General features: G+C 39.5%; 3 protein-coding genes across 6 annotated transcripts in view, besides 1 other annotated feature; 2 read left to right on the top strand and 1 right to left on the bottom strand.

The window, feature by feature from the left end:
- The window catches only part of dpr6 (defective proboscis extension response 6), a 164,710-nt gene that overhangs the window by 46,694 nt on the left and 91,075 nt on the right, over nt 1-26,941 (bottom strand). The window contains exon 7 of one of the 4 annotated variants that reach the window (NM_001300089.2): nt 18,259-21,023. The exons of 2 other annotated variants lie outside the window; for them this stretch is intronic. In NM_001300089.2, the coding sequence (NP_001287018.1) occupies nt 20,653-21,023 (371 nt within the window). In that variant the 3' untranslated portion in view covers nt 18,259-20,652. Of the gene's footprint in view, nt 1-18,258; nt 21,024-26,941 lie in introns of those variants that run through there. One more of the 4 variants, NM_001274744.2, reaches the window with a different exon arrangement.
- Nucleotides 321-2,497, top strand: CG32053 (uncharacterized protein). Its single transcript, NM_168394.3, has 3 exons — nt 321-545; nt 972-1,147; nt 1,281-2,497. Exons 1-3 carry the CDS (start codon nt 362-364, stop codon nt 2,409-2,411), a joined length of 1,491 nt encoding a protein of 496 aa, NP_729587.1. The 5' UTR covers nt 321-361; the 3' UTR covers nt 2,412-2,497.
- On the top strand, nt 3,267-5,920 carry CG14160 (uncharacterized protein). Its single transcript, NM_140123.3, has 3 exons — nt 3,267-3,625; nt 3,688-3,869; nt 4,350-5,920. The coding sequence occupies exons 1-3, from the start codon at nt 3,532-3,534 to the stop codon at nt 5,523-5,525; spliced, it is 1,452 nt and encodes a 483-aa protein (NP_648380.2). The 5' UTR covers nt 3,267-3,531; the 3' UTR covers nt 5,526-5,920.
- Nucleotides 24,979-26,941: part of a mobile genetic element that runs on past the window's edge.

Below are 26,941 nucleotides of genomic sequence, written 5' to 3'. Positions count from 1 at the left end.
GAAAACCGAATTGCTTCTTTCTCGTAAACTAATGAAAGAGGGTTTGGCCAACTAAAAGAGATTGAGAGTTGAAAAGCGAGAGACCGAAGGTAATGGTTGGCAATCGTAGTTTTACCTGCCAATGTGAGCAAACACACAAATCCCACAGAACACATGCTCGTTTCACAGGCATTTGTATGCTAAGAAGCTATCTAAAAGATAGGGAAACCCAAAAAATCAAACCACCCACTTATCAATCAATACCCGATAAGATTAGTTGACCGCCGATAGATAAACCAGGGACCTATTCAACACGCTCACCTACAAGAACCGAAAAACACGGCGTGTAGTCATCACCGTGAGTTCGACCACAAAAGGTCCGATGCAGACCGAACGGCCATCTCCAGACGATGGATTCCATGTCGTACCCATCCATAGTGATGCGGAACAGCACATCCACAGGAACTCCGATCGCCAGCGGGAGCTGATCCTGCAAAACTCACAGACAAGTCCATGCTGCAATCGGGATCTCCGCAATCAGCCGCAGGCTAATGCAGTTGGAGCTGGTAAGAGAAATGCCACTTCCTGAGTATTCATAGTACTTCCCAGTAAAATGCAATTACATGTACAATAATACTCTTCAATGTTGATAAATTGTTTTTTGGCAGTAATAAATCATAATATATCTATGAATTTGCCTATCTTCCTATTCTTGTGGTAAATACACGTCCCATCATTTTGGATAGGGTGAAGTCCAAGTCAGAAATGATTCATTCTTCAGTGTCAGCAAAAAAATACAAAATACAACAATTCAAAATAATAGATAATAGAATTATGTGTACTCCATGACCCCAAATATAACACTGAAGTTCAAAATATCATCCAAGCTGTCAAGAAACCTCTTATCTTTAGTAAAAATGTTTAGAAATCTTAACTATATAGGTTCTGCATTTCAAATGTGTAATATATGTTAATAATTAGTTTTTTTACAGCTGCCCTTATATTCCTGACCGGTGGAGTTCACATAGCATGGAGCATTGGTTTTGACAGTTCGCTTTCCGAACTTGAAGTTACTAACCATGTTCAAATTTGCTGGTTTATTGGGGCCATTATTGGGGCCCTGCTCGGTGGATTTTTTAGCAGATGGTTTCCCTACAAAACATTAATGGTAAGAAAGAAGGTCTTGTTTTTCAATATATCGGCTTTTGTGCCGATAAAAATATATAATACATATATTTGCTTCAATATATCTAGATGACTAGATGCACTGCTGTAAATGAAATTATTGTTTATCCCTTCAGGAGTTCTGTTCGCTGATCACTATCACAGGTGGAATAGTGATGGCGGTGAACCGAATGGACTTGGACGCCCTGCTGGCAGGGAGATATATGAATGGATTGGCCAACGGACTGGCCATCGCACCCACTTTGGCCATGGCAGGTGAACTGTCGGTGTTCTACAAGAGGGGAACCACCACGTCTGCGGCTGAGCAGTGGCCTACAACGATTGGCATCTTTGTGCAGATCGTGTGCAGTCATAGTTGGGATGTTCAGAGTGATTTTACGGAGGAGCAATTCCAGGGAGTGCTCAGTGGAGTCCTGGGCTCCATAGCCCTGCTGCTCGCCTTCCTGCTATCCATCGAATCCCCGGTGGACCTGCTGGAGCAGGGCAATGAACAGGGTGCCGTTCAAGCTTTGAGCAGGCTTCAAAGACCACGAGCTGTGACTGCTGAGACCTACGACCAAGTGAGGGATCATCGCACCTATGTCGAACATCACAGATCAATGGGTTGGCGCCACGCCCTCCCCGCCCTCGTGCGCCTGTCGGTGCTAAGGGCTTTATACGCTCTCAGCTTGAGCGTGATGGTGGCCTTCACATTGGCATGGACGAGCACGGAGGTGTACGGCGATAGTTCTGGTCCATATGTGCTATTTGGTTTCCTGCGACTGATGGGCAGCTTCACGACCTCCTTTGCCCTGGACTCCTTGGGCAGGAAGATTCCGCTGCTTCTGGGACTGGTCATTTCGGGATGCCTGGCCTGTGGACTAGCCAGCAGATTCGCGGGAAGCCATCCACTAACATTCTCGGGCAATCGGATGGCCCTGTGGCTGCTGCTCATCTACCAATTATTTGCCGGCATAGCCTTCGCTCCCAGCTCATCCTATCTCTCGGAGGCTTTCCCACGTCGCATCAAAAGGCCTTGCATTGCAATCACCTATATTCTGGAGATAATTGTCCAGCTGCTCCTCCGCCAAATGGATTTCGCAGCAATTGGCAGTGATAGCAGTTATGTGGCACTGTACTTCTTTATCCTGGGAGGCTTACTATTAGCAGGATTTCTCTTCAGTGTTTGGTACATGCCCGAAACGAAGGATACCACTCTCCTACAAGCGCAATTTAAGTTCCAGGAATTCGTAATTCCACCAGCCTGAAAGTAGGCACCTCGAACCTAGCCAGTAAATAGAAGCACATATGTATATAATCGTAAGATAACGCTAGCAAAATAAATCTGAAATCCTAATAAGAAACCGTGGGAGTGTGACGTTGTCTTATCGGCGCTAAAGTGACTGGACAGATTTGGTTAGCTATTGGCTGCACTCTTTTGTGCCGATCATCATGGAGCTAATGGTTATAATACTTATGGGGAACACCATGGTATAAACTTCACAGATAAGCACGGCGAGCCAAAAGACTTACTTCCAAACGGCAATTAAAGCGGTTCCCATACATCTTTGATAAGATTCGGGCCTCATATATGTTTGCTGGACTTTATATAGATCAAATAAACCCTATTTAGAATGGGAACTAGTTCAAGTTTCAAGATTGTGAATCCGAAATTAATTCAATTTAATAAATATAATAATTACGTGCTATTTTATATATGATTTATTTATCATACAGAGGATACTTTTTCCATTTATAATAAAAAATAGTATTTAAAGGCATAAATATTATGAAACTTGTAGAAATTTCTTAAAACTTAATATTTTTAAACCCAAGAATTAATGTAACTCACAATTGGCGCATCTCTAACAAATCAACTTTCGCTCTTTGCGTCAATAGTGTTCATAGTTGTCTGGCTCATATACACACACACATGTGATTTTTTGCCTTCATACAAATTCAAATTTAATTAATTTATTTATATCCAGTAATCAGAGCGATAAGTAGGTTGGCAAAAGGTTTCGGCCCACTGTTATCTTATCGAAAGTGCTGGCCAAATCGAGGTGCTCGCTCAATAACCGCTCGATGCTCCTTCATTTATCAAGCGGCGTCTGAACAGTCGGTTAACTTGATTCGTCGCGTTCGCGAGTTGGCTGTCCGACAAGTGTGAGTTTTGCTTTTTAGCCAAATAGCACTGTGACCACAAAGTGCAAAAATAATGACATACTCAAGAAGACAAACAAGCCAGCAGCGGTTCCAATGAAAAAGTCTCGAGTAAACAATCAACAAATCAACTGGACAAATAATTAAAAAACGGAAACGTCGCCAAAAATTGTTAAGTCCCTAGGCTTTTATTGCGTTACGCGTTGTTGTTGTGATTAAAGTAAAATGCCAATGCTGCCTACAATTGAGGAGGAGGCCAAGTTGTCCTGGATCCGGCTAATGTGGAAATACCGCCTTCAGTTCCAGTCCATGGCCTCGGGTAAAAGTGAAGAAAACCCTAGAGTATCCAGTTCTTTAACCTTCATTTTCAATCACCAACAGCGTCGATTGTTTTCGTGGGCTGTGGAATGCGTTTGGCCTGGTCAATTTTCGATACTCCTGCTGGCAAATTCTTAAACAACCATAATACCCACAATCTGATGATGAGCTGGTTTATTGGAGCTGCCGTAGGCGCCCTATTGGCAGCCCTATTTGTTCAGCGTGTCACCAAAAATGTGGCATATGTAAGTAGTTTTATAACTTCCTATAAATCACAACCTACACTGTCCGCTGCCAATCAACATCTCCACCCAGTTTTGCCCTTTTCTATGCCACCAATAATTGATTCTGCGACCATTAGCACACTTAACCATTAGGGGCTTATCAATCCAATAAACTGATAACGCGATCAACCGCGTTCAACCTGCATTGGTCATTAAGTGGCGATAGTCACTGGGCGGTGAGCGAGGGCTGATCGATCGGTTGTTGGGATTTCCGAAGTGCTAAATCAGGTTACACAAAAGAATAATTATTCGCAATTAATGCGCTACAAAAATTGGAGTGGTAGAAAAATATTTGTTTTGCTGATTATATGGATGTTATATATAATAAATCGCTTTTAAGATTCATTAGATAATTTTTTTTTTTTTCAATATCTAAGTGTTATCTTTTTATAAAATTAGTTTTTATTAGTTTTCTGTTTAATATCGTTTTGTATTTGACAGACCTCCAGTGGCTTCCTGATGATTATAGCTGGCATTCTGAATGTAGTTCTTCCCCAGCATTTTCTGGCCGCCTGCTACAGTAGCGTCAGTGTTGGTGCAGCCTATGGGCTAACCCAGATTCAGGCACTGGTCACTGGATCCGAGGTGGCACACAAATCGATTCGAGGAATGCTCCTCAGCTGTGAGAAGATATTCCTGTGGCTGGGGGTATGCATGCAGGTGTTCTACACTCGCGTGTGGCACAATTTGAGGCCACTGGATACGCAAGGATACGAGATGCACATTGATCAGTTGCATGGAATGGTGTTGGCCGGCCTGGGGCTGGGAGCTGTTATCCTGGCACTAGCTCATCGCCTGGAGTCACCATTACTTCTGCTGCATCAGGAACGAGATATGGCTGTGGGTGAGACCCTGAAAGCTCTACACGGACAATCCACCACCGAGTTGGTAAGATTACGGGAAGACTGCAGGCAACTGCACAGCGCTCGAGATTGGGAGCGTTTTGTTGAGGAGCCGGAAGAATCGGTGGCCGATTGGAGAGTCTGGGCCCGACGTATCCTGCCCTTTTTCAAGGTCCTGCTACTCAGATGCTTTGCTACCCTCGCCGTGTCCTTGAGCTATAATCGAGCATTTGTGGTCGTCAGTTGGCATGGCCTCGAATGCGATATGAACTGCATGTACTGGCTGGCATTCGCTGGCCTTATAGGCAGTGTCCTGGGAGCCTTCGTAGTGGATTGGCAGGGACGCAGAAAAGTGTGTTCCTTATCACTTTTCCTGGCAGGCGTTGTCATCGTGATGGTGGGTGGAGTGTTCGATCACTTAGAATCTGTTAAGAGATCCTTCTATGACATTAATTTACTGGTCATTGCCCTTCTAATGCTGCTATTCGAAGTGATAGTAGCTGGGGGCGTGGCTGTGCCCGCCCTAGTCTACACAGCCGAGGCCTTTAGCATAGCCCACAAGGCAAGATGCTTAGCTGGCATCCTAATCGTAGAGCAATTGCTCCAGTTGGGTCTGCTTTTGGCCACCTTTGAGCACTACATCACTGTTTCTGTGTTCTTTTTTACGATCGGTGTTTTTAGTTTTATTGTCGGCTTGACCGTATTTATGTTTATGCCAGAAACCAGGCAACTGACACTCTACGAGTGCCTGTTGAAGTTCAAGAAAGTTCCTTAAAGCGCCGCCGTATCTCTAAGTGCTAAGTATCTCTTATCTGTACCTATCTGTTATCTATTTTTAAATATTATATATTCTATTCATTCGAGTGATTGCTCGTGTGCATATCATTATCTTTCATATACTTTCCCTTGACGTTCTGGTAACCTCATAGAATAAGTGAACATTTCAACAAACTGTGTTTGTATCTAAATATTATATTGTAGTATCAAAAAATTTGGCATTTATACTAAGCAAAAATGAAGTTAATATCCGATAATTGTGAGTAGTCTTAGTCTTATTAAATCCTATAAATAATATTTATTTGAGGCAAAAGATACTTTGCAGCTAACGAATTTATGTACATTTCTATAAGGTTTTCCGGCATTTAAAATAAACTTACCATGTCTGGAAAGAAAACCTGAGCCTTGTCTCTAATTTATTGGTTAGTAGTATTATTGTCTATAACATTATTAATACTCATAGTAATAATATTATAATTATAATCAACATAATTTTTGGGTTAAATGTGACGATATCAGCCAAGCATTAGCGTTTTTGACATTCTACAATGGATTTTTGGTATGGTTCGTTGCCAAGCTAAAGCTTTCAACTGTTGTAAACTGTGCCCACCAGCTTTTTGCCATAACTCTGGAAAAACTGTTACCATTATTTGCTTTCCAAAGCTTTTCCTGTAGGCCAGGCCAAGAAAAAGCATTCGCATTCGCTGTTCTATGTAAACAAAGCGTTTTTACGATTTCCCTAGCCGGCAAATGAAAGCTCTTTGGCTCATTCATAAAGGTTAACACAACCCCGTCTCATCCTTCCACGCATCCTGGCACTTTTCTGAATTTAATGCTGATTTTAGAGCGGAAAAAGGACGAAAGACGGCGGAGAGCGAAATCGAGTTGATTAATATGGCGTGTGATGAATATGCATCGGCTACCAAAAAGCCGAAAGGGAAATGCGAACCAGCTCCCCAGCTGGCCATCTAATGATGTGGAAAATTCGCTTGGCTCTTTATTTTTTCGTATATTTTTTTTTTTTGTGCAGATACCAGATACTTTTACTACTTATCGATATGCAGTTTTTGTGTTCCACAGTCCGCTCAGCCAGACAATAGCACTTCGGGAAGCTAATGCCCAAAAGTGGCTGCTTTGCCATTCTGTAGTTTGTACTCCATATTAGTTTGGAGATGGTTTTGTTTGATCGTGTGGATGTGAGTGGATGTGGCCAGGATTCTGCGGTTGCTTTGTTACTCAATTGCATCAGGCCGCAATTAGCAATTCTGGCCAACACTTGCCGGTCATTCAATAACAACATGCGGTCAGCAACCAAACTCGAGGCTCTGGCCCAATTGAAACCAGTTAAAAGTTATTTAATTTTTAATTGACTTAATTAGTGGCAGTGCAATTTCTTTGTTTATGCAGCAGCAACAAAATGAGGGCAAATAACAAACAGAAGTACAGAAAGAGAATATTTTTGGAGTAAAGTCTGTTTAAGAGTTTAATACTAGAAAAATTCCTTTAAGACCAACCTTCATACCTTTTTGTCTTACAGATACATTTTGTATAAAAAATATTGATCTGGTCAAGATTGCTAGACATATGTATATAAATAGCTTACCTTAAGAAGCCTTTATTTGTTTTTTATTTATTTTTTTTTTTATTTGTTCTGTTCACTTAAGGACTTGCAGTAGAGAAATACCCTTCTTATCCCTTAAAGTTCTCGACAAAACACTACAGCACATTTTTCAGCGCAAGGGGAATAAACTATTGCAGCTGAAAAAATGTTCAAAGCTGCAAACTGAAAGGCAAACAGAAAAAAATAGTGAAAATTTGTAAGAAAAAGCTGGAAAGCGTGAAAAACATGGCTAAAATTCGCACGAAAAGTAAAGCTCATATGAGCTGGGAGAAGTGAGGGTCCCTTTGGAGCGGGCTTAATGCGTTGCTGTGTGTTACCCTTGTTTCAATTAACTGAAATTGAAAACGACAATCGTAAACATTAACAGCAATGGGATTCCCCGCTGAGCAACAGGAACAACAATCGCAAATGCAAATCGCTTTGGTGCAGCAGAGAAAACCGAGTTGACGGCCAGAAGTCAAGAAGAAGCATTTTCCACATTTTCCACAAGCAGGCGAAAAGAAAACAGGTTAAGAAAACGGCAAAAATGCTTGCCGGCATCGTAAATGAAAAAAGCAAACAAACGTAAAATTTTATTTGTGCGCAATTTTCTATAAATTTTCATCGATTGCCATTGGGATATTGGCGACATTTGCGTTTGGCATTTTGCTGCGTCCTTCAAGAACGTATATATATGTATGTATATGTACTTGTGTGATCCTGGTGGCTCCTCCGGCTGCCATAACTTCAGCTGCACTTGGAATTATGTTTTTGCCAGCGCTGCCATCCCACACGAAATTGAAAAAGTCCATATACTATGTGTAATACAAGTTTCCAATCAACACCGAATGAAGTTTCCATGATGGCAAATAAATAATGTTCTCCGCCCTTTGCAGGAAAAGTAAACGGAAGCGGAAACGGAAACCCGGTAAGCAGCCATTGCTGGCATCAAATTAATGTCTCAGCACGCCGCAAAAATGGCCGACGTGGCAAAATTTATGACACCGAAAGACAACTCTAAAGTGTCCAAGTAACCAAGTGGCCAAGTGGTCGGAAGACCCATTCCGCTGCGGTGTGACAATAAAACGGAGTCAAATGGCCATAAAAACGAGGGCTGCCAGTGACGGCCCCAAATCCAAAAACCAAACCACAACGAAACGGGCCATACATAAGCATATAAAAGCGAAATAATAAATAAGACCGTAAATTCTTCGAAGGAAGAGCGGAAAAGGGTTTTTCAATCATAAACAGACAAAGTGCGAGCCATTCAATAAGCCAACATCTCCAATCAATTGGCCGCAGGCAAAATGTGAAAACTTTCAGTTTGCAGTTCGGAAATCAAAATATCAAGTTGTTGGAAAATTTCGAGGACTTGACAAATTAATAGGAAATTAAAACGAGCAACTGACACGCATCTTCCATGTCTGGGCTGCCAAAAAGCAAATTGACACGTTTTCATTTCATTTGCTGGCGCATTGGAGATGCCGAAAATAAACGCCGCCCTGGCAAAGTTTTCCCTAACAAGCCTATAAAGTTTGCTCGCCTTTCCGACAAAGTAAAATTCTTCTTCTTCGTCTTCTTGCTCTTAGTTCTTAAATTTCCCAGTCAGGGCAGTCCGAAAAAGCTGATCAAAAATTAAAGAAACCGAAGGGCAGTGCCTTGCAGATTGAGTACTGCGGCACAAAGCGCATTAAATTTAATTAGCTCACATAAATCCCGCTTCGGATTCGAACGAGGTTTTTGGCTTTGGGATTCTGCCTGCACAGGACACTCTGGGAATCACTCGAGTTGACATTTTAATGCAAACGGGAAGGGGGAGGGAAGTGGAAAATGTTCCCTGGCTTTCCCTCTTCTGTATGCCATTTTCCTGGGCTTTCATGACTTATGCAAGTTTTGACGACAGGTGCACGCGTTTGCAACTCCGGCAGTTTGTGTATGTATGTGCCTTCGTGTTAAATCAACTGTCGCTTCCTCTCGGCAAAGTTTGTCCTGCGAGGACAGGACATTCAGGAGCAGAGCCAGTGGAATTCAAGTTATGATAGCTGCATGCGTTTCAACAATTTACTTAACAGCTAACTCTGCTGAAAGTGCCACAGAAGGGAAAATAAATCGGGGGCGCGTGCGAATGTGCGGCCATTGGAGCAAGAAGTTGGAATCAAGTCTTCTGAAAAATAAGTCGGAGTAAGTAATAGGGAAATTATCATAGCAGGTACGCATAAATAGTTCATATTATATGTTAATACTTTATAACTAGCTTCTCGAATAAACTTGCATACTAACGTATGGCAGTAACAACAATATTCTTTTTAACCCATTTTATATTGAACTTTAAGCTTGCGGATTGCATCGCTTTCGTTGGGCGTCTGCAACTGTTGCTAATTAAATTCTACTTTTGCCGGATTATTAACGCAACCGATGATGGTTGGTTGCACCTTTCTTGTTTGTTGGAGAGTGTCATTTATGACATGCAATTAACGCCATTAAAAATCTGTGAGCGCTAATTAAGTGAGTCATGTATTTATACATTTTGCATGAGTAACTTGTGCATTATTTATTGCTGATTTTTCACCATTTTTGTTTACCATTTGTGCTTGCGGTCGAATGGATCGATTCAATCAGCTCCGTTTGAGCGCCCTTGGAAGTCTTTCCTTCTTAAAAGGGTTTGCAGCGCCGGGACACGAAACAATTCACTTCCGTTTTGTTCAGCAAAGTTCCGTTGCCAAGCCCTCTGCCACGCCCCCAATGGCAACCGCCACGCCCCGCGAGCCCTGGTTGCGGAAGTACTGATAATGTCTGCCACCCGGCCATTGACAACCGCTGAAAATGCAACCTGCCTCAAAACCGTTTGCTGTAATAGTACACGGAAAACAATTTCCTAGTTGAATTCGAAATCTCGAAACCCTGGTAAAAATCTGATAGTTACTTAAGTGCCTTAAATACTTACGTAGTGAATTAATTAAAATGTGATGCTCTTGAAACAGATCAAATTTATTCAAATCTATAGATTACAAACAACATGCAACTTAAATATTGGGGAATCGAGAATATTTTAATTTTTCTTCAGTTTGGATTACTTAGAATTTTCTTAAATTCAATTACATTTTCTAAAAATCCATTTTTAGGTATATTTATTCAAACACTTGTTTGTTTATTTTCGCTGTGTAGCTGCAACAGCTCCGTGTCTTTTCACCGTTATTTGACTTAACTGACAGCGGAAACGGCGCTTCCAGTGGGGTTTTCCACCTGCTCGCTTTTCCTTTTCCACTTGCCCCGCGTCGTGCTCTGTGTATTTCTGCGCTGTTTACAAAATAAGCGAAAGCTGTGCCAATAAGCCTCAACGTCGCCTGCACTTAATTTATTTGCAACAAAAGGGTGAAGAAACTTTTACGCAAGTGCAACTTAGCTTTACGTGCTTTTATTTTTTGCAACCCATACCCGCTCACTTCTTTTGCCCCATTTGTCTCGCTTTTGCCTTTTTTTCTTTTTTTTTTTTTTGGTTGCATCCACATCAGTTGGCTTGTTTTCCACACAGTCACATACATATAACATATATACATACATACATATGTATATATCCTGGCTTACAACGCGAATTTGGTGACCGCAAACACGAGAACAGGATGTGGGGTGCATGATGTCAGGCGAGGATGTGCCACGAATTCTCGGCAGGATCTGGCAGATTTTTACGCGTTATAGCCGCAAAATGAAGGCATTTGCATATCAGCGGCTCCATCAGAGCGGCACACTTGAAAAACATGAATGATTTTCGAATTGTCCCCACCTGTTGTGAATAACCGAATTTTTTTTTGGCAACCTTTGCGTTAGGTAGATTCCCGTAGGCAATGTATGCCCAACCATTTTGAAGAAGGAAATGTAATCAAATGAAATGTGTCACCAGCACTCGCACTCATACTTTCGATTTCAAATGCAGACAAACGCTCAAAGAGACTGGCAAAAAACTGGCCTAATTTTGCATAGAAATCACCAACAACAAATAATCAAATGCAAATATGTATTCAGGAATCAATTTGAGCGCAATCAGTGTGGGAAAAAGTGATATTTTCGTGACAACAAGAAATAGACGGATGTGATTATCCTGCGCAAGTTTGCCGTTTTGTATATTTATTTTTTTTCAATCAGGGAATAAAAAATCTAAGGTATAAAAAAAACACGACACAATATTTTTTTCGAATTTTGTTTACCCCTCTTAGAACAGTTTACTATTATTAAATACCAAGAACAGATAATTATCAAGCTGTACATATCGTATTTCTACTATTTTGTTCAATGGTCAAGAGTTTCTTCATCTGGTGGCTAACCTGATTGCCTAAATAATTGATGTGGCCTAGTTAAGTTAAGAAATCTCCACGCCAAAAGCCAATCAATTTCGATCTCACAACATTTATCTGACCGACTTGTCACTGACTTCTGCTGGCGCATTGGATGCTCAGTGGGGCAGTTTGAAATTAGCACCTAAAATGTCCTTAAGTGAATTGAATGAAACTGATTTATGGTCGCACTCAATGCAAATGTGCGGACCCCGAAGGGCTATCTATTCGTCTCTGGGCCAGTATCTCCCATCCGACCATCTATCTATCTAGCCAGTTAGTTGTTTGTTTATGCAGCCTACAAATACACATATTCTGTAGTTCGTAGAGGAAGCGGGTTGGTCAAAGGAGTCTGCTTAAGCAGGCGTGTGAAATCCGACCATTAGCAATGCCATATATTCTCCGCCCAGCTATGATATAACTTCCATTCCCGCACATCTGTGTGTGTCCGTGTGTGATGTTGTTGTGTGATAATTGGTGTAAATGCCACATGGCTGAATCGGGGCCAGCAGCACCGACTTGGAATCGGTATAGGAACCGGTACAGGAGTCGGAATCGAAATCGCAGACTGGTGTTTAATATGCAGCTGCATAACTTATGGCGCTGCCAGCCATTAATTTGACTTGGTTTATGTATGAGTGTGAGTGTGTGAGTGTTGGGCGGAATGGTGCAGAAATCGTTGCATAGCCACAGGCGCACGTGCGTGACCCACCTCGCCACATATATTTATTTATATATATATATATATTTTATTTTAATTTGTTCAACAAACGAAAGTTTGCCGCCTTCGTCTTTGGCGTCATCACGATCGCTTCATTTGCTTCATTCAATCTGGCACACGTTCCACTTCTCCAATATATAAACACATATATATATTTTCATTCGAATATATATATTGAGAATGGGACGCAAAATCACAATGGCCGTGTTGGCCAGGCCGAAACAATATGCAAACAATTTTTACCGTTACATGACTGAAATACACAAATAACTTCGGTCCAAAAGAGAGGGACAAACGAACTGACGCACTTATGGTCACGTGCGATTATAAGTATGTCCAAAATGTATTTCCATCTGCACTTTAGAAAATTAATTTAAAAAGTGGAGAATTATATTTCCAAAGGGTCAGAGAAGAAAATTAGATCTGAAGGTTTTATAATTTGTACAAATAGAAAGAGATATCTTTTTATTTTATTTTGTTAAGAATACAATTCTATGTGTCATATGATTTTTCTCCAAGTTTGAAGGATATGTAAAAATGGCAAGCTGACCAGGAGCCACAAAAAAAGGAGAAGAAGACTCCAGAAGGCGCTAAAGCAACAAAAACAAAGGAAAGAATTTTGTGTAGGCGAGAAAAAAAAATAAAAACGGACCTAAAAAGGTCGTGGTATGGCACATTTCCAATATGCCAATAGATACAAGCCCATCTACAGTGGGCACCCGCTAAGAAACATGAAACTCAAATACAGTACTTAAGTGGTAACTTTTACATTACTCACCAGTCTTCACTGCACGTCCTTCATAGAACAATAACAGATTTAATTTTAATAAAATTTGCTTCACTGCCAAAATTTTCGGGGTCAGCAAGACAGAAAAAATATTCCATGAGAATGGCGAAAATTAAAAATAGGAAACTGCTTCCATTTTAATTAGTTTGTCATTGTGGGCAAGTTTGTTCAGTTTTTTGGCAAAAACCGCGCCGTAGCTTTTGGCCCGCTTTTAACCCTTTTTTATTGGTCATGTCTCGGGAGTTGATCGACATTTTTCCTTTTCCCAGCTAAAGTGGGAGTAAGCCCCTAACCGAAAGTTGTCCGTCATCCTGATGATGGTCGTGACACCGATAAGTGGCATGTGTGTGCAGAAGTGTGTGGCCAGGAGTGTGGGTGTTTAGATGGCTCGTCCTTGTTGGCCTGATTGATGATGTCCTTGGGAAATGGCCAAACAGTATGAAATCCATAAGTTGACAAGACAATTATCTTGCAGCCCGCTGTGTTTCATTTTGTACATATGATTCAATATGATTCAAATTGAGGGTTTATCCAGGAGTGTTCACGATTGGCTTCCTTTGAATAATGAGGATTTAATTAAATTATAGTTATGTTATTACAGTTATTGAGAAGCATAAATAGAGCCTTGAGTGGCGCGATTAATTAAGTTGCGATGAAATGCTAATAATACGTATCAAAAACTCAGCATGGTTTCATATTTATTACAATAAAATAAAGCAATGTTTCTGTGCAAGCTTAAGTCACTAAATTGAACACAATTTATGCAGTATTACAAATTATATGTTGAAACCCAATCACCCTCTGTGATATTTCCTAAATTCTCTTGTTCGCAACATATTTCCTTTCAAAAACCTTATATTTTCTTTTAGACAAACAAAAAGGTGAAGTAGTTACTTAAAAATATTGCAGGCCACAAAGGTGTTGAAATAGCGCCATCTAGCGATGTTTCACGGCAACATCGAAGTTCCGTATTCAACCGTGTAGATGGCCTTAAATACATATTCAAGTTAAAAATAATTCAATTCAATACAAATACATATTAAGGGTAAACAGTACAGCCAATAAAAATGTTGTTCATTTCATTGAGGTAAACAATTATTGAGAACAGTGGAATTGTAACTGCCTTATGGCTATTTTGTTTTACTTCATTTTATTTCGCATGAGCACAACTACTTATGGTTCATCATGTACAGTGCCCCAACCAGTAGGCTGTTTCCGAGCCGTGACACTGCATCCGGTGGCAGGCGCAGGAAGTCAGTATGCCAGGACGGCAGTCAGGAAGTCCATGTCCGCTCGAGTCCCGTTCGGTAGTGCTATCGCTGATCCTGCGAGTGGTGGGATTGGAGACTCATGTCGTGTCAACTGCGTCGCCTCCAATTCAAGAAGACTACAAGTGGCTCTCGGTCGGGCATTGAAATCTGCTGGCTGAGAGCGGGAGTGGAGCAAGCCCACTTAACGCTAAGTGCAGTTGATTGCTGCTGGAGACGGGCAAATATGCCATAAGTTCATAGTTCATAGTTCACTGTTCCAGTAGTCATGTTTGCAAGCCCTAAGCCTTATTTCGCAATCGCAATAGCCCCATCGTTTGTCATGCCCCGTCACGAATATCTCGTATCACGGCTATATCGCTCGGCTGACAACAATAACCACTCGAGAGCCAAACAAAATCTCCTGCTAACCAAACACTTACCGGTTTCTATACCTTCAATACAATGGAGGTCAAAACAAAATCAAAGAGAATTGAAAACACTCTTTTGTTAAACATTTTAAGACTCTTAAAACTGAAAACGTAAGGTTAAAAACATGCAGTTCAAGTTAAAATTATGGTTATTATGTGTAGCTCTGAGCTGGTAAATATTTTTAGGTAGTTAGTAATTAATTTCCAAAAATGGATTATTTTTATATATTCTTTTCTTATTAGGACTAATATGTTGACCGCTGTTGTTAGTTTTATCTATAAGTTACAATTGAGTGTCATAGGTTGGGGTAGGATGTGCTTCGCTGACCAAAAAGGATTACTGCGGCAGCAAATACTTGCAGGAGCTTAGTAATATAGCGACCTTTGCACCCACTTTTGTGCTATTTTATTAATGTAATGCACGTAGAGTGTTTGCAAATATTTGCCACATCTGTCCATGTCGATTCATAAATTAAGGAAACATTGCATTTATCGCCGTTTCAAGTGTCGCGTTGCATGTAAAATATGCATTTATTGATATCACGCATACGCCGTGTGCTCCATTAGAAGCGGATTGCGCAAAAATGCTTTCATAATATTGGCGATAATTTGAACAAATTATAGTTGCAATTGCAAGTGGCACCCTCTCTCTCTAGGGAAATGAAGCTGTGCGCACAATTGTTGCCGGAATTTATTTCCATTGTCGACCTAGCGAAAACAATTATCGGGGAATGGAGTGCAAATATGCAAACAGAAATATTTTGGTTAAATTCTCGATGGTCCTCAGTCCTTTTTAGTTGCCATTTGTGCCATCTCCCTTTTGCAATTTCCAGTCCATACCCAAACATTTCTGCTTTGCTAGCCCACAAAGTCCGCAAAAGTGGCGGGCATTAAATGAGATTGGCCAATAAGTGTGCCAGTGGCATGCTCACACTTTAGTTTTCCTAGCACCACTCCATTTAGCCTGCCACGCCCATTTCCATGGTGCGACCCACCTCCCAATGCACCGCAGCATTGTTGAATTTTCGGTTTGGCTGCAAAGTGATTTACGCAATTAAAATAATTTCATTCAAATGGTCTATAATTCAACTGGCATTTCATGCGGTCGCTGTAGCGGCCAGTTTATGCCCGACCACATCGGCCATGACCACGCCCTCGCGGCCCAAACGCCCCTTGTCACTGAAGGGCCTTCGAAAAATAATGGAAAGTTGGCATTATATGTGCCCCGGAATCCTGGGTAATCAGGACATAGATACAAAAGTTTTCAATTGTTTTTAAACAGGCATAGATAATGAGATGCAAACGTTTTAATTTCAATGATCCTTATCTAGAAAATCTTCAACATTTTTGTTTGATCAGTTGTTTGAATGTCCTTCATATTCTTTTTAAAATTTAACAAAATTAAATTTGTAATCTTTACTCTCTGCGCTCTAATACTCTATATTTATTTATTATTAAATTTCTAATTTCATGTTTACCAATAAAGTCGCTTTGTAAGCAGGAACTTGTATACGTAGACATACCGCAGGCAAAGTAAATATTTCCTGAAAAGCGTAAATACGAGTTAAACAAATAATTTTATAAAGCCTAATATAAGAAAATAGATTAAATTTCCAATGAAAAGCACGAGTCTTAGGAATTTACTCTTCCGTTTCACTTTTTCTGTGCTGATTTCCAAGCAACTCTTCAAAAATAACCCCAATACATGCGCAAAAAGTTATTGTATTTGCTGACTGATATTCCCTAGTAACAAATACCCTGTTTCATGGCCATTCAGCGTGCAACTGTCATTTGAGGAATTCATGCGGATTACATGGTACAGTATGTTGATGGCATCCAAATTTTCAGTCAAATTAGCGTGCGAGTGCCGGCAAGGAATGCGGTCAAATGCGTTTGTGTGCGCCGCTGAATGTTTTGTCAAATGAAAACGTGAATGTGAAAGCAAAAATCTGAGGTCTGCGGCACCGTGAAGCCTGTTTAAAACTGAGTTCGCAGGACCCCATGCTGTTCTCGAATCAATATCATATCCTGTTTCTGTTCCTGTGGCTCTGGTGGTGGCTGTACCAAGGGCAACAAATGTTTCTAATGCCTGCCATTAGGCAGAATCTATCAGGCCAAATTACATGCCCATGTCCTGCATAGTAGGCTGTACGGATTTCGGGGTCTCAGCCCCGTTCTACGTATCCTAAATCCAAAATCCGGCCAACAACAGCTTGGCACTGCGGTTGCTTAGGCAACCAGAAATTTGCATAAGCAGCGCACATCAATTTGGACTCAAGTGAGCGTATAAATATTTTTATGCCAACGCAGAATTGCAAAATGGTCTTTGAATTAGACCCCAACTGTGGGGTCTCATTGCATTTGGCCGGACTACCAAATGCGGCAGAAGGAATCCGGAACATGGACTACGAGTATTTGTATTGCCTGCGGTCAAAGGACGCCCACCTTATAGCATTATTGTAATTATTTTGGATTCGAACGCAGATATGCATGCGAATAATCCGGGATTTGCGGTGCAATTTAATAGAATTATAGCTGCACTTCTGCGTTTCGCAGCTGCCCATCGAGAAGTAGTTAATTAATGAGCTTGCCCCATAATACACCTACAGTTCGCTTTCGAAAGGGATTCAGCTGCGATTGTTTGCCAGTGTTTTACGGATTAAAAAATTACATAATTTTTAATGAGACAATATTTAATCAAAAGGATTTTAATCTGGGATAAGGAGTATAATGGATATTCGATATTGCTTACTTTTGTGTCTAAATAGGTGTTTGAATAAATTAATAAAGTAATGAAAACACGCAAACAATTGAAATCTAAAGTTTGCAACTCTTTTTTTTTCGAACAAAACATTTTATATAAAAGGGATCATTTTAAGTCGTATACAAACCAGCAACAATATATCCAAATCTCCTTGATGAATAACTGAGTACCACCATGACATTGCTGCGTATGCAAATACATACTTTTTAAATACTTTTTGAATAACTCGGGCGTGAGCTCTATTTGTTTTCTTTCACGTGAATTGAGCTGAAAGTAATTAGAAAAGGAAGAATGTCCTGTGTTATTGTAACACATCAGCAGGACAACAAATGTAAATTGTTTTGCGTAGCTGTCACACATACTTACTAGCATACCCTGTACCACTCCCCCCCCCCACAACACTATAAGGACACCATGTCCTTTTTGCCAGGAGCAATCTGTTCGGTGTGCATAAGCTGCGCACTTGGGCTGTCCATGGCTCTTCTATGGCCGCTCCCTTTCCTTGTTTTAAGCCTTTTCGATTTATTTGCTGACCCAGTTTTCAACGCCTGCCATCCCGCTGTCCTTCGATCCTGCCGTCCTTCCATCCTGCCATCCTGGCCGAAGCTGTCTATAATCCAGCGATTACATGTGACACACGCATACGTTGCAGCTTATTTTTCATTTCTTCGAATGTCGCCGAAGGATGCAGGCAGCTGTTTGGGTTCCCTTGTAGTTTGCATAAATAATTGAGCAGCAGTGCCTTTAACACTGCTAAGCCCCCCGAATGAGAACACCACGTATGGGTTAATTTTTAAATAAAAAATTTTAATCGTATCGCACTCCGCTTTGTTATTTACTCTTTTTTTTTTTTGCTTTTGTTGTTCGCTCATGTCATTTGTTGTTTTACAATACTTTGACGACAATCATGGCGCAAAAGCCAAACAACAAACTTAGTGTTTTCGCTCTTTTTCCGGCCGTGTTGTTTGGCTTTTGTTATCGTTGCTATTTGTTTATTATTGTAATGCTCTGCTATGTTTCTTTATTATGTCATATTTTTATAATGCTTTCACTAGTTTGCCATTTAGTTGTAGGTTTCCAACAGTTAAAAGTAGTTCGTTACACAGTTCGATTGCTTTATTACAACTATTTAACTATGTCGTTAGTCCACACATAGCACGTAAATTTACTTGACTAATGCATAATTCTAGAGCTTCACTAATTAACTTTAATATACAGGAATTACTTAGTTGATGGCCTACGAATATATATATATATATATATATATGTATTTATGTCAATTTATTTACTGCGCTTTAAAGTTTGATTGCAAATGCTTGTGGGCTTATGGCATTAGCATTCCGTTGATTTGGAATTTCAAATTGGCTGGCATATGTTCGCACTCACACTTAAACCCAAGTACGCATATTCATATGTTTTGTGGGGTGACTGCTTATAGTTTTGATTGGTTGCATTAACAATTAGGAGATTAGCTGTAGTCAGAAACACAAGTAACTCGAACCTGGCATTTAAAATGCAAGTGATTCGAGGCAAGAGTAAATTAATATAATTTATATGGTTTCCAGTTGCTTAAACGTGCTAGAAAACAATCGGATGGGAATTGGGGATCAAATTTATGTTCGATTTGAAACTGTGTGGTGGGAACTAACATTATCGTTTATGGCACAATTTGCCGTAAGCTTATGACTAACATTATTTTTACAGCTTAACGAAAATTAATAAAATTAGCTTTGCGCGCAGCAAACCGAATGGCATTGCATAGTTCAGAATTATATTTTATTATAATTGTGTTCAAACACAAGATGGGGAAAATCACATCACATTTTAATTGGCCGAGCATTCTCAATGAATTTGAATGGGTTATCGTTCGATTTCAGCGGCGAATGTTAGTTAATTTGCGAAATGGAATTGTTGTTTTATAATTATAACAACTATGAGCTATACTATTTGATGTATGTCAACAGAATCGTGTTGTGTAACGTGAAATCAAACCTATTCGAATTTTTTACATTTTAATTATTAATTAAATCAATTTATTGGGTGGAGTTGGATTACTTTTTAATTATTTTTGTATTTACTGTACACTTTTACCATTTGTTGTAATTAAAGTTGCGCCGTTGGTGGTCGTTTAAAACGACAGCATAGTTTTTAATTAAGATGACAAAACTAATGGCAAGCCATTATTAAATAAATGGTTTAAACTGCATGTGACACTTAAATAACATCATAATGTTTAAAGTTTGGCAAATTTTAACAAAGAAATTGTTAGATAAACATGGCGTAGCATTTATTAAACATTTCGAAGTGAGGCGGCTTGGTTTACCGTCAATTATAAAAATGTGTCATTAATATCACTGCAATGAAATATTAAATAAATTGTATTTGAGTGGCTGAATTAAACAGAAAATCAAATTTACATTTTGTTCGTCGGGAAATTGCGCGGTGCAAATATTTGCATGATATGGCAATCAATTTAAATGTTTTATGACTCACTGCTGCTCTCATTTTGTTGCTATTTGGCGTGTCTACGTTTTTATCTAATTATTTAATATTTGAGGCTGGCACTTGCACTGTACACTGCACTTTATTTGATTATTCAATAATTTATTAAAAGAGTCAGTGCCACTGGCCATAGATATTATTCATTTCTGTACTGCTGGTAATAAACCTTTTTTTGTTTTGCTTGCCAAACGCCATAATTATATTTAAGTTTCTTATTTACACACATCGTATAGTACATTTTGATTTTGTTTAAATATACACATTAAATTGTAATCAATAAGTTTACATAAAATATTATTTATATAAATACATTGCTTTACAACGGCTTGGGCAGTAGAGAAGATTGGGAGACATTTTAATTAGCACTGCTCACTAAAATTGTTAAGTTTCCTTTTATAAAATTAAGAAGGTAATAAGAATAAATAGATCTGGTAAAGCTTTAAAAATTATCAACCAATTTTTTCTTACTGATAAGGGGACATCAGTTTCACCGGAAAAACTATACACTAAAAGAAGCGAATCTTAAGAAAATTTCTATGACTTTGACTCTACTGCGCCATTGTTCGGCAATGTGATTTTTGGGTACAAGTTTAAAACTGGCATACTAAACGGGTGAGTAGCAAACACTCAAACGATCATTCACACACACTTATAGATGCTTCTTAGGCGAACACTCACTCGCACACATTTCATGTGGCTCTTTAAATTATTCTATTTAGTTGGGGCTGGCGTGGCCTTCATTCGATCATCTGTGGCAGGACCTTTTGGTCAGGACACGACCGGCGGTCTGGCGACAACTTTTGACCGCAGGACATCGCTTCCTCGTTGCTGTTGTCGTTGTTGTTGTTGCTGCTGATGCTCTTGCGGCTGTCACACTTTCACTGGATGCACTTTCTCCGGTTGCAGTTGTTGTTGCTGCTGCAGCCGCTGGCAATGGTAATTGTGATGGCAATGGTAATGACGATGTTAATGACGCTGGCACTGCGGAGCTGCACTGTTGACTACTGTAGCAAAGGACAAGGCCCAGCAGCAGGACGATGGTCAGCCAATTGTACTGACAACCGGATGAGCCAGTTTGCATTGCCTCCGGATGTTCACCTGAAATTATGGCCCGAACTAATTTCAACTTTATTGCATTGTCTTGAGCTTACATGGTAAAGCGGTAAATAAAAGCAAGTAAATGTGCGGACATGTTCATGAGTTCAAGTACAAGCTGAATGCATATCCTTGCGACTCCTTAAGTCAGCGTACCGTAACAGAATTGACCGTCTTTATTTGTTGCGCTCTGTTTGGCCACGCATAAGTGTATGTTGTGCGTTTGTTTGTGTATTTTGCTTAAATATTTAATTAATGCTGCAGTGTTTGGTTTTGGGCCAAAGGAGCCGAGGGAAATAGCCAGACATTTGTGATTTCTGCCTGGACAAACTCGGTGTCAGTCGAAGCGTATGAAATATTTAATCATCAAACTGTTGACCGTTGAATAATTAGCAAATTTCACACAGGCATTGTGCCACGCCAATGCCATTAATAGCAATGATTTAGTCAGATGATTTATCTCTCGGGACCAGTACTCTTAATAACCCCAACCCCCTCTCACAACACTTGAGAAGTAGGCAACAATGTAATGTAACCGTTAAATTGCCAAAATGAAGTGGGCCTGTTAACACATCACATACTTCAATCCGAAAGTGTTTGCACGCGATGCTGGGCAAAGGAGTGCCTACGTAAATAACACAAAACACCTTTAAGGACTCGTATCAAATTACACATGTTCAACTGGTCGAGTGTGTTGTCCTGTTAATTGATTGAGTTGAGTTTTTCCAGCCATTAAACTTGCCACTCGAATCGCTGTAGACCGTACGTTGTGAACAATGTGCAAACAAACAGTGCCATGATGTAATACACGGCGTATGCGTGATGTTCGGGAAGGGGTTGTGCTGTCATACACGGCATATGCGTGATGGGGTATACCCCCATCAATTTGCTTGTAAACAGATTGCGAAGGTCGTCGAGGGACTCTACATTCCGAATTCGGCTGCTGCACAGCAAGATGGCCAATAAATTTGGATGATGCCTAGTTGTGGGACGCCCACGCATACAAACATATCACGCATACGCAATGTGGCCTGCCGCGCGGAGTCTGCGGCACAAGACAATGTATGTATTTGTTGACAGCACTGGAATTATTAATAACGTACGTGGCTCACATAATTCATCATCAGAGCTAAGATCCCGGCAACCTTTCTCCAGACGCTGCATAACTAAAATATCCTCGGGCTTTTTTTGGGAAAGGCTGGAAAAACACAAGTCACAAGGCAGCTTAGGCAAACGAAGGCGAATAAAGTGCACTGAAATGGAAGGAGCTGCTATGCTAGTCATAAAAACAAGAACGAGCAGCAGCAACCGAACAAAAATGCTAACTGATATATGCAAAATTAGCGCTGATGGATTTTCAGGAAGGAAACCGGTCATGGAAGGATGCAGCTAAGCAACTACCAAGTTCCAACTTCCACACAAAATTCCAAGGACGAAGTACGCAGGACGCAGGACTCACGACGAGCTGAGCTGCATGCACGTAGTTTCGAGTGTTTTTACGAGCAGCTTTGCATACTTTGGCAGTATTTTTACATTTTCTTAAACGCGCTTTGTTTGTGCAGTTTATGCCGGATGGCGGCTGACAGCCACTTGCTCTCCGCACTTTGCAAGTGGCGCGGCCTCTAAGAAGCGACATAAAGCTGCGATTTGGTTTTTGCTAAGCGCCATTCAATTACGCCCACAATTGCCTCCCCAAGGTCCTTAACTTTTCACTTGATGCGATTTCTTTCCACCAGGCGCCTAAAGGAAATTATACAGTTCATTAGCGCGATTGTTTCAGGCTCAATTGAGCCTGTTAATATTAAATAATTTCCATTATCAAGTGCAAACAAGTGCGAATGGGCAGTAATGTTGACTACCATTAATATTTGTATTTTACATGGCCAATGAGAATTCATTAGAAAACTGCCAGCAAGGCAGGAAATTCAATTAAGTCTAAGATGTTTGAGCGTGGCATAAGCTTTGTCACAAAGCAAGGAAAGTTTTTATTGAAATTGTATTTTAATCATTTTTATTATGAAAATATATTACTTCTTGTTTGGAAAATTTAATGCACGAGGTGACAATAACTTGATATATTTGTCAACTATTAATTTAAAATACACTTTCTATTTACACGTACAAAGACAATTGCCTTTGATACAGGTATCTTTTACAAACTAAACTCTAATTAAATTGGGACACATAACATGGCGTTTAGTGATGTCCAAATTGAAGTTATGCAAATAATTTCGAATAAAAGAGAACTTCATTTTGTTGTTGCATATATCTGAAAACTTAAACTAAAATGCGAGAGCTATCAAAAGTCCTTCTAACTCTCTATTTACCTCATCAAAGCGTTTTGTGGCAGCATATGTTGTCTGCTTGCCAACCGAAATGTTTATTTTGCTTTCAGGGAAATTATGGGGCTCAAGTTTTACCAAATATTTTAAGGACGATGCATTGCTATGTGTGCGTTACTCCAACCAATAGTCGGAAATGGTTTAAATGGCCTTCGTTCGAAGCTGAAACTGTAACTGAAACTGAAAATGAAACGAAGTCGAAGGGCTTGGTCTATTGTTTCACTTTGCGTGCTTTTCAATTATGCATTAAGCTATCGTGGGATATAAAAACGCTTTGCTCCTGCTGCTTGACACTGTGCACATCCGGTTTGGGCAATGATAAGCATTTCACGGAATTTATCGCTGGGCATGGGCACGCAAGGAGCAGCAAGGAGTACGGAAAAGGATGTAAAAAGGAGCTGCCCGCTGAGGTGGCATTGCATTCCGCGGAGTCGTTCGCTTCGTTTTTTCCACTTTGCTGCAAGTTTATAAATAAAATGTGCATATGTGACACTCGAGCACGCAATACCGTTGGCAAGGAGTTCGCCCAAAAGGGGCGGCACCAGGAACTGGGCGTGCCAGCGAATACCAGAGCGCGAAAAACGCCCTGCTAAAACTCGGCTCTATTATTGTTTTTGCCACACGTTGCGGCTGGCTAAAAGTTGCGCTTGTTTTTCACCCTGCGTTGACATTTACGTCGCTGTCATTAATTTTAAGCTGCATGCTTTTCGGGCGGCAGCCTCGAGTTCAAATTACGATTTATCCGGTAACAAAAAAACAAAACAAAAAAAAATAAGAAACTCCCACCCGCATTTGCATTCACAACTTCGGAATTTACCTAAGCTTCGGCTGGGAAAATTGTTTGCAAAATCGAGCACAAACTTTTCAGCGCTCCTGTGACTGCATTGCGAGTACACGAATTAAGGTTTTTACGGGTGTCACATATTTATATTTGTTACAAACTAATATTTTATGCGGATTAAAAGGGGGTCTAAGGGTGTGAGTTGCTGCTGTTCTACAGATCTCGAGGTTTGCAATAATAAATAATGCTTCTTTTTAGTTTCTTACTCATAAAAAAATCCTCATATAAGCATTCAAATGTAAAAAAATATTACTTTTGTCTGTTTAAAAATTAACACATCCTTTTTAAGGCTTTTTCTCAAATATCTTAGACTGACATTTATTCAGTGCAACAGAATTCTGAGGCCCATTTCTCTGACTTTTATCGACGTTTATTCAACAAACACTGAAGACTGTTGCTTCCTATCAACATTTCTAGCTGAAAAGTGTCCTAAAACTATAAGAAAATCTTGTGCTTATTGCAGGTACGAAAATTCTTGCTGCTGCTGCAAAAGTTTCCAAAAAATTCCCTTAATTCTGTTTTAATCAGTTAAAATGCCTGTCTAAGCCGTATAATGGAGACTGAGTCTCAGTGTCTCAGCTTTTCTCATTGAAAATGTAATTTAAAAGTTTTTCATTTTCATTTTATTATATACACGCACACAGTCTTATATACTTATGGCCAAATTTGTTGTTTTTATTTCCTTGTAGATTTCGTTTTGATTTTATTTGGCACAAAACTATTTGAAAAGTTTTGAATTTAATGCGCAAATACGTATTATGTGCCCTTCGTCTTGCCCCTTGTATATATATATAGTGACATATTCACATACAAAACCACATAACGTAGAGTAAACATATTGAAAAGCCGCATACGTAAACAATAAGTGACCACCATGCTAATGTGGATCAAATAACAAAAATATCCACTCTGCATTTTGACACCCCCATACTGTATGCCATCTGCGCAGTATGCATTCTAATAAACAAATTCTTTGACAGCGGCACTTAGCCATTCTTGTAAACAAATCTTAAAGTCTGCCTGCTCTCTCTGAGGCTTCTCCTCCACTTAAGAATCCAAGAGCAATGCTCTCCCAAAAACACTAACATATTCTTTAAGCAAGCACAGAGGCTTCTCCTCATTTTCACTTTCATTTGATTTTCAGTCTTAAGCTGAACGTTAATCAATAAACAACAAAATCGATCCCGAAATTTTGATTCGTTTTATTTTGGCAAAACTTAATTTTCAGCGTTGGTCTTAGTTCATATTCGGAACGGTCCATTTAATAGACTCAAAACTATTTATTGCAACCATTTATTTGCAATTGGCGCAGCCGGTAGGATCAGTGTTAAAGTTCCTTGATGCGGTAACCAGATTTGCCAATTCCTGTGTTCTTTTTGTTCTCTGACAAAAGTACCACGCTAACGGGCACCCACGTGACGGTTAATATCGCTTTAAGTTTTTAATTAAACCTCGACAATAAAGTGAAACCGAAAAATCACAATTTGCCTAAACAAACCTGAATTTATTATCAGGAAGACGCTATTGAATTTGTGAGAGGCTGTAAATCCAATTGGTTACCTCAAAGACCCACGAAAAAGCTATAGTGCAACCCTTGTGAAAATCAAAACCTATCTTAAAAAAAAAAAAAAAAAAATTTTAAAATAAGAATAATAAATTAATAAGCGAAAATTAAAACGTATTAAAAATAAGAATAATAAATAAATAAGTGAAAATTCTATTTGATAAAAATTAAAAATAAGAATAATAAATAAAAAGACAACATTTTAAATTAAACAATATTAAAAAAATATAAAAATATTAAAAAATATATTAAAAAAAAAAAAATACACGATAATAATAATATAATAACTAAATAATAATAATAAAAAAAAATAAATAAATAAAAAAAATAAATAAATAATCCAAAAATCAAAAATGGCTCAAGAACCAGCAATTGTGCCACCACTATCAGACAGCAACATGACCCAGGTTGCCTACCAGATTGGCAATGTGGAGAAATTCAACGGTGATCCAGGCTCACTATACACCTTTGTGAGTCGAATTGATTACATACTGGCTCTTTATGCTACCGGAGATGAACGCCAACAGCAGATCATATTTGGGCATATTGAACGCAGCATCAGCGGAGAAGTTATGCGCTGCATTGGAGCCTATGACATGTACACCTGGCAGCAGCTTAGAAGACAATTGGTACTCAACTATAAACCCCAGACCCCTAACCACGTTCTTTTAGAAGAGTTTCGAAAGACCCCATTTCGAGGCAATGTACGAGCATTCCTGGAAGAAGCAGAAAGCCGCAGACAAACACTTACTAGTAAGCTTGAATTAGAGCAAGATCTTGAAGAAAAGACTTTTTATTTGAAATTAATAAAATCCAGTATAGAATCACTAATTGAAAAATTACCTACACACATTTATTTAAGAATAAATAACCACAACATACCAGATTTGCGATCACTTATAAACCTTTTACAAGAGAAGGGCATGTACGAACAAATAAATCATACAAGTACACATGTCCAAAAACAAAATTTCTCTGATAAGCCACAAAAGTCCTTTAATCAAAATACTAATCAGTCTAACAATATCAGAAAATATCCAACACCTTTCCTACATTATAATTCACCAATACCATATCAAGCTCCACAAATTTATCAAACACCACCAACTAATAACCCACTTTATCGTCATCCAATACCCTACCACCCTAATCCAAACAATGTTTTTCAACCAAGCCAACAAAACAATGTTTT

The sequence above is a fragment of the Drosophila melanogaster genome, chromosome 3L, assembly GCF_000001215.4.
Source record: "Drosophila melanogaster chromosome 3L".
In the NCBI taxonomy this organism is placed as follows: domain Eukaryota; kingdom Metazoa; phylum Arthropoda; class Insecta; order Diptera; family Drosophilidae; genus Drosophila; species Drosophila melanogaster.
The sequence above is the reverse complement of the archived record's forward strand: the minus strand, read 5'-3'. Positions and strand labels throughout refer to the sequence as shown.